Here is an 8,877-nt window from a genome sequence, read left to right as displayed (position 1 = left end):
ATGGCCTGTATCAGATGCACCTTAGTCTCCAAAGAGATACCATTGCTCTTCAACACTTTGGAGAGGTCCCTAACAGACTTTCCCATGGCAATGTGCCTTTTAATTTCCTGGCTGCTGGTACCAAGACTGTTGACTATGGAGCCAAGCAAACTAAAGCTGTGTACAATCTCAATCTCTTCACCATCCATCAGTATTATATGAACTATATCAAGCTAAAACTATAGATATTTGTAGTAACTATAAAGAAATATTATATGAAGGTTAAAAAACTTACTTTTAAGGCTTCCCATAAAGGAAACTGGACCAAAGAGAAAGGAATCTGTAGAGAGAATTAAAAATAAGTAAATAAAGTGGGAATGATCTAGTATTACTAAAGCAATTTATATTATTTAGCAAAAGGTAGTTCATTTTAATTTTATGTATTTAACAAAGCTAATGTTGAACATATTAATATATACACAGTATTTTTTAAAGAGTTAAAATATAACTGCCTAAAGAATCCTACTGACTTTTTTCAGTCCAATGGATATAAAATAATGTTTTTGTTTTATAAAACAATGTTTTAAAGCTCTTTAAAAGTAGGAGGAATTACAATACAAAGAGGCTACTGAAATAAAAACTAAATAGTTTCTATCACAAGTGAACATATCATATGCAAGCAAAATATTGCTGATGATTGTCTGAAAACTGCCAGAAGTTCACGCTGGGTTTAGAAGAGGCTGTGGCACCAAGGATTTCACTGCAGATCTCAGACAGATCCTGGCTAAAATCAGAGAACACTAGAAGCATGTGTTTCTATTTTATTAACTATGTTAAAGCATTTGACTATGTGGATCATAACAAACTGTGGCTAACATTGAGAAGAATAGGAATTCCAGAACACTTAATTGCACGTATGTGGAATTTATACCTGTTGTCCAAATAGAGCAAGAACACTGTATGGTTCAAATTCAAGAAAAGTGTTGTGTCAGGGCTGTATCCTTTCTCCATACCTATCCAATTTGTATATTGAATGATCATTTGAGAGAGAAGCTGGACTCCATGAAGAAGAATGTAACATCAGAATTGGAGGAAGACTTATCAACAGCCTATGTTATGTGCAGATGACACAACTCCAGCTTGCTGTGAAGAGGACTTGAAGAGTTTGCTACAAAAGACCAAAGATTATAATCTTCAATATGGATTATAGTTCAACATCAAGAAGACAAAAATCCTCTGGGCTGATAAGCAACATCATAATGTTGTTGTTTGTTGTTATATGCCATCGAGTCGCTTGTGACTCATAGTGACCCTATGTATAAGAGCTCAATATGATCTTCTATCCTGTGCCAAACTAGCCATCTCAAACGCACTTATTCCCACCACTCCAGTCACAGAATCGATCCATCTCATCAAAGATCCTCCTGTCCTTCGCCGCCCCTCCACTCTGCCAAACATGACGTCCCTCTCCAAGGACCAGTCCCTCCTTGCAACGTGCCCAAAATATGTCAGATGAAGCTTCAGAATCCTTGACTCCAGGGAACATTCTGGCTTCACCCTCTCCAGGACAAACCTGTTTGTTCTCCTAGCAGTCCATAGTATATTCAACACTCTTCTCCAGCACCACAGCTCAAAGGCATCAATTCTCTATCAACCCTAGTCACTGTCCAACTCTCTGATGCATAGCACGTAATTGCAAAGACTATAGCCCGGATCAGGCACACCTTAGTCTCCAGTCTGACATCATTGCTCTTCAGTACTCTTGAGAGGTCCCTCACAGCCGACTTTCCCAATGCAGTGATTTTCTGGCTGCTGTTACCAAGAGTGTTGACCGTGGAGCCAAGTAAACTAAAACTGTTAACTATCTCAATCTCTTCATCATCCATACTGATGCTGCCAATTGGCCCAGTGGTTAGAATCTTTGTTTTCTTAATGTTGAGTGAAAAGACTGAAATTGTCAATGATTCCATCTGACTTGGATTCACAAACAACATCCATAGCACCCGTAGTCAAGAAACCAAAGCATGTATTGCATTGGGAAAGCCTGCTGTCAGAGGACTCTACAAAGTATTGAAGAGCAATGATGTCAGTGTAGAGACTAAGGTGCACCTGATTCAGACCAGGGTCTTTTCATTCACTTGCTATGCATCTGAGAGCTGAACGATGAATAAAGATGAAAGAAAGAAATCAATGAATGAAGAGAAACTGATGCCTTTGAGTAGTGGTTCTAAAAAAAGAGTAGAGAACATCCTACGGACTGACTACCAAAAGAATAAAGAAAATAAACAAGGAATGTCTTGGGGGAGTTACAGCCAGAGTGCTCCGCAGAGACAAGGATGGTGAAGCTTTGTTTCACATACTTTGGGCAAGCTGCTAGATAGGGTTAATCTTTGGGAAACAACCTTATGCTGGGAAAGGTGAAAGGTCAGAAAAGGAGACCTTCAATGAGATGGACTGACACACTGACTGCAGGAACAGGTTGAAGATTGTCAGAGATGATGAGGATGGTGTAGTACAGGACAGGATTCAGATCCGTTGTCAACAAGCTAGGGTGTGTCATATGTATAACACAGATTGAGATCGCTAAGAGTCATACTCAACTTGATGGAACATAACAAAAACATCATAAGTAAAGTAAATAGTTCCTAACTCAAGAGCTGTGGTGGCCTAGCGGGTGGGGAGCTGAGCTTTCAACTTTCAAGGCAGGTGTTTAAATCCAGCAACTGCTCCAGAGGAGAAAGACAGGCAATCTCCTCCCTTATGATGAAAACCAACCAGACGGTCAGTTACGAGTAGGTTCTGACTGGATGGCAATGTGTCAGTGAGTGTGTGATCATAAGCAATGGAGTCCCTAGGCAGTACAAAAGTTAAACATTTAATTACTAACTGAAAGCTTGCTAGTTCAAATCCACCTAGAATAACTCGGAAGACAAGCCTGACAATCTGCTCACACAGCATGCCATCCTTGAAAGCCTATGGACAAGCTCTACTCTGAGCACACGGAAGTGCCATGAAATGGAACCACCTTGATGGCAATTAATGACAATCATGAATAGTAAAGACTAAAGACTGGCATTTTTCTTCTGAGAGTTACAGATGTCTCCTCTTTATAGTAGTTCAAGTGTTTGAACTGGGTAAAAACAGGAAAGGAAAGAAGAAGAAAGAGAGGTAATTAAAAAGTGACAGGGCTGCAAGAGACAGGAATAAGAAAAGGAGAGGGAGTGAAGAGACTAGGGAGAAGGGGAGGAAGAAGGGAAGGAAGAGAAAAGGGGAAAGAGAAAGACGAGTGTAGAAAGGAGGTTCAGAGAGCAAGAGAAGGAGACAGGAAGGTGAAAGTATGAGGGGGCAGTGAGGAGGGCAAAACAGAGAAGGGCCAGGGAAAGAGAACAGCATGTGCTCACAACAGCATATTCACAATAACAAGAAAATGGAAACAGCCCAAATGTCCATAACAAATGAATGGACTGAGAAATTACAATATACTCACATAATGGAATATTATGCAGCACTGAGGGGCAACAATTTTGTAAAATATCCTATAACAAACACAGGAGAGTCTAGAGAGCATTATACTGAGTAAACTATCTCAGCCTCCTAAACGACAAATGCTATATAAGACCATTATTGTAAAAACAGAAAGATAACTAGTAAGAAGTAGATAGAAGTCCTAAAGGGGAGGAGGTGGGGGACAATGGGACAGAAGCTGAGGAAGGGAGGAGGCGAGGAAATCACTAGGACAGCAGAGTCTGATGGGCAGACAGAGTGAAAGGATTAGGAAAGATCCAGGGGGACCTGAAAACACAATGTATATGAGTGATGATTTGAAACACAGTGTAAGTTTTGTTATGTGTAAAATGCAATGCAATGTATATGAATGATATACAATGTATACAAATTTTGTAAGCAAACCAATGTTGCTGCTGTTGTTACATGCTGAGTCAACCACTCACAGCACAACAGCTCTGAACCCTGCTCTATCCTGAGCCAATCCCACTGTCTCCAACACACCTACCCTCATTACCCTAGTTACTGTGTCAATTCTTCTCATCTGGGGTCTTCCTCTCCTGAGTTGTCCCTTCACCCTTCTAAGCATGATGTCTTTCTCCAAAGACTGCTCTCTCCTGGCCACATGTCTGAAGTATGTGAGACAGAGTTTCAAAATTCTTGCCTCTAAGGAGCAGCTTGGTTTTCTCCACCCTCTATAGGACAGACCTGTGCGTTCTCTTGGCATGTTCAATACTTTTCTCCAACACCACAACTCAAAGGCAATGATTCTTCTTCTGCCATCTCAGCTCTCTGATGCATAACAAGTAACTGCAAATACCAGAGCCTGGATGAGGTGCACCTTTGTATCTAGATTGACATAATTTCTCTTGAGCATTCTGGAGAGGTCCCTGACAGCAGATTTTCCTAATGCGATTCATCTTTTGATTTTCTGAATGCTATTGCCAAGAATGCTGATTGCAGAACCAAGCAAGCTGAAATTGTTAACAATCTCAATCTCTTCTCCAACTATCATGATGCTGTCAATAGGACCAGTGGTGAAAATCTTTGCTTTCTTGAGTTGCTTTCTTAAAATTTAATTTATATTGCAAATTACAGTCCTTGACCCTCTACAGCAAATGTTTCAGGCCTCCTCAGTTTCAGCAAGCAAGGTTGTGTATTAGCATGGCACAGGTTGTTGATAAGTCTCTCGCTATTCCTGAAGTCTTTCTCTACTCCTGATATCACATTTCTTCTGATAAAGTCCAGCCACCCAAATGATCTCTTTTGCATACAGATAGAATAAAAATAAAGCGGGAAGGGAGAGAAAAAAAGTAAAACTAAAAAGAGTTGGCTGAGGAACAGGACTCCAGAACCAGAGCTGTCTGTCGGGTCACTAGTCCACTTCCTCCAAATGGCGAATCGCCGATCAGTATTGGAGAAATGAATACACACTAAGTGGATTGAAATGGTGCTAAAAGTCTGATTTAGTACAAGGTGCAGTCAGAGAGGGGTCATCTGTAATAAGGAAGAGGGGGTGGTCAGATATCATTAGAATCCCTGTATTTCTAGAATTAGCCAGCTGCTGCTACATCAGCCTCAACTTGCAGTAACTCATGTGCAACCCACAGTGAAACATGTCCCCTACCGTTAACTAGTTCACCTAGGCCATGGCTGCCAGACAGGTACTCAACTCCTCAGGCCTGGGACAAAGCAGGAGAAGCCGGCTGTTGGCCTAAGCTGAGAAGAAAGCTGCTGTTAAAGGGACGGCCCCTCAAAAGACCTCTTGTCCTTTGAGCTGTCATCACCTTGGTGGACAATGAGAAGGTCCAGCTGGTAGGATCCCTCGAGTTGGTTGTCTTCCTGATGGCCTATGCCATAAAATGAGGATTCTTTACTGCCTCATCCTCAGACAAGTCAGCCCAAGATGGCTGGTCCACAGAGAGACTTGCACCACACTGCTTTCACAGGGAAGGTGACCAGGGGTCAAGAGCCCTTTGGCCGAGCAGGTGAGAGCAGCCAGGCCCAGTTACAGTGACAGCTGTGATGAGATATGTCGCTACAGGGTAGCAGTGAATCTGTGACTCACAGACCAAGCCAGAAAAGGCAAAGGCCAGAGAACTCTCCCCCAAAAGGGCTGATGTGCACAGCTGATTCTCTCCTTGATAAAAAACAAACAAAAAAGCCCCACCAACTTATCCTTCCAAAAAGGAAAAACAAATCAACAGCCACAGATTTAACTAGAATCTCAAACATCAAACTTTCAAAGGAAGTGGCAAATTCAGTTTAGTGTTTTGTCACCAAGATGTAAAACCAAGTGACCCGTTCCATTCTGAAACTGAAGTACTAATTTCCAACTGAATTATCAAAATTTTTAAAAAACCAACAACCAAAGGGAAATGCATATTAGTTTTATAAAAGCCTTTCTAAAATTTTTTAAGTTCAGAATATGTAGTGAAATGTGTCCCAAATGACTAACAGGTAGTGAGATGAAGGGTGACTTCACTCTCCTCTTTTCTTTCAAACACAAATCTGTCACATCTTAACAATGTAAACACCCGGCACTGGTAACATGAAAAAGGTTTTAAGATGTTAACAGCTGATGCTCACATTACTTACTTCCTGGTCAAAACAACCCATAAAGCTGCACTGCATGTTAGTTGCACTTCTTTAGTACTTAATACTATTTAGATTTTGAATTCTACAGCTGAACATTTTATCCACTTTCCCCTATTAAAATTAAGCTGACGCTTCAGTTTAAAGAGGTAATTTAAAAATCACACATTGAAATGGCCAAATCATTCCATCAGGTGTTTGTTCTAAAAAGTTAAGTCGACAGTAAACCTAACTTCACTCCCTAAAACAAGATTAACTGATATGCCTAACGTAGTTAAAAGGGCTCTAAAAGCTTAAATAATTACCTTTATTTCTAGTTTCTGGTAATGAAAAAATCGCTCATGAGATAAACTCCTGCTGTATGAAATTGTCAAGCATTCTTCAAGACATAATCATATTGCATGCCCGCTGTCATTTACATGTCGAACAACAACAATGGAAATGTGTTCCATACATGTGCAGGAAACAGTGCCAGCAAACTGGGCTCCAAGCTGGACCAAGTACCTCTCCCGACTTCCAGAAAGGGAGCTCATGCCCCACGTCTGGTTTGGAATTACATAACAGTGATGTTTCTTCAAATGTGGAATGTTATATTCCAAACAGATGTAAGTTGTTACTCTAAAATGTTTTATAGATGAAGAAAATGAATAGCCGCACTCAGAGGTCTTACATTCTAAAACACAACATACCCATTTTATTGCGTCAAACGTCACAAAACGGCTCACTGTTGCAACCTGTTTAATGTCGCTATTTAAGATGTTTTGTTTGAATAAGGTTGTTAAGACCCAGGACGCTAATAAGTAAGCAGCCATAAACCCAGCCAACATTAAAGAGGCATATGGGGATGGGGGCGGGGGGCAGGGAGCTGTTAAAAGTGCAACACAGATTTTGTTTGGTAACAAACAATAATTCTATACAAAAGGGATGCTTCACGGAGGATTCCACATGAGGCAGACAAAATGAAATCTGGGTGTGGTAAACTGAGGAAGTGTTTGGTATTATACATGAAATAAGAATGGATACAATCACACAGTGAACACAATATATCTAGCACAAAGTACTGGTCCTAAAATTATCCTTGAGGTAAAACTCTGCTTACAGTCCTGTGATATTCCAAGTGTTTGTAAAACTGTTGTTATGTGTCATTGATTTGCTTGCAACTCATAGTGACCCAATATACAACAGCTCTGAACTTTATCTTAAGCTTATTTATTTCATTGTCTCTGACACACCTATACCCCCGTTATTCCATCTCATCCTGGTCTCTTTTGGCAATATGCCCAAAGTATGTGAGATGGACCTTCAAAATTCTTGCCTCTAAGGAGCAGTCTTGTTGTACCCTCTCCACGACAGACTTAGCCATCCAAGGTATATTCAATACTCTTAACACCACAACTCAAAGACATCAATTTTTCTTCTATCATCCTTAGTTACCGTCCAGCTCTCTGATGTACAACAATTAACTGTGAAGACCATAGCTTGGATCAGGTGCACCTTAGTCTCTATACTGACATAATGCTCTTCAGTAATCTGGAGAAGTTCCTGACAGCAGGTTTTCCAATTGCAATTTATCTTTTTATTTCCTGGCTGCTGGAGTGTTGATTGTGGAGCCAAGCAAACTGAAGCTCGTAACAATTTCAATCTCTTCCCCATCTATCATAATGCTGTCAACTGACTCACTGGTAAGAATCTAGGTTTTCTTAACATTGAGCTTCAATCCATATTGAAGGCTGCTATCCTTGACCTTCTGCTGCTAATGCTTCAGGCCTTCCTCAGTTTCAACAAGCCACCTTGTGTCATCCGCATAATGCAGGTTGTTGATGAGTCTTCCTCGTATCCTGATGCCACATTCCTCTTCATAAAGTTCAGCCTCCCAGATTATCTGTTCTGCATACAGATTAAAAATACATGGAGAAAGGATCCTTGGTGTACACCTTTCCTGATTTTGCACCAGGTAGTGTTTCCTTGCTCTGTTCTGATGACTGCCTCTTGGTCCAAGTACAGGTTTTGCATGAGAACAATCAAGTGTTATGGATTCCCATTCTTCTGAAAGTTTAACAGTTTCTAACATTATAGTCCTTTAATAAATAATGAAGTGATCTGTAACATAATTGAGGAGGTATAAAGATATGAATCTAGGAAATGGGTGACCCTGAAGGACATTATCCTGAAATAACTTAGTCACAGAAGGACAAATATTGCATAGGGGTACTGTTGTAGAACAGGACTGACATTGGGGTTGAGGAAAGACTGAGAAAGAGGGGATACATAATGTATACTGCATTGAAACAGATGAGGAAGACAACAGTTTAAAAAGGATATATGATGCTATAAACATTGGTGTAAAAATCTCAATTTGTGCCTCAGTTCTCATATTCTCAGGGTATATTCTAGGTAGTGGAATAGCTGGGTCATATGGAATGTCTATGTTCAGCTTTCTGAGAAAGTGCCAAACAGATTTGTATACCGACGTTCATAGCAGCATTATTCACCATCACAAGAACATGGAAACAGCCCAAATGTCCAACCACAAATGAATAGATTGAGAAATTATGGTCCATTCACACAATGGAATACTATGCAGCATGCAGGAGCAATAACTTTGTAAATCATTACCTAACTTGGGAGGGACTGGAGAGCATTATGCTGAGTGAATTAACACAGTCCCATAAAGATAAGTATTGTATAAAACCATTATTGTAGAATGAGTATAAGGATCCTGGAGGAGTGGAAGAGGCTAGAAGCAGAGGGATGTGGATATCCAGGGGGAAGGTGGGATTAATCATTGGGTTGTAGGAT

The 8,877-nt window shown here is 40.4% G+C and overlaps 1 protein-coding gene across 1 annotated transcript in view; it reads right to left on the bottom strand.

Annotated features, from left to right (window-relative positions):
• LOC102869628 (S-adenosylmethionine mitochondrial carrier protein-like) overlaps positions 1 to 8,877 on the bottom strand; it is a 213,019-nt gene that overhangs the window by 56,179 nt on the left and 147,963 nt on the right. The window contains exon 6 of the mRNA XM_006893870.1: positions 275 to 319. Within this exon, the coding sequence (XP_006893932.1) occupies positions 275 to 319 (45 nt within the window). The remainder of the gene's footprint in view (positions 1 to 274; positions 320 to 8,877) is intronic.

This window comes from Elephantulus edwardii, unplaced genomic scaffold, assembly GCF_000299155.1.
Source record: "Elephantulus edwardii isolate Elephantulus edwardi_28Jun2011 unplaced genomic scaffold, EleEdw1.0 scaffold00132, whole genome shotgun sequence".
NCBI lineage: Eukaryota > Metazoa > Chordata > Mammalia > Macroscelidea > Macroscelididae > Elephantulus > Elephantulus edwardii.
The sequence above is the reverse complement of the archived record's forward strand: the minus strand, read 5'-3'. Positions and strand labels throughout refer to the sequence as shown.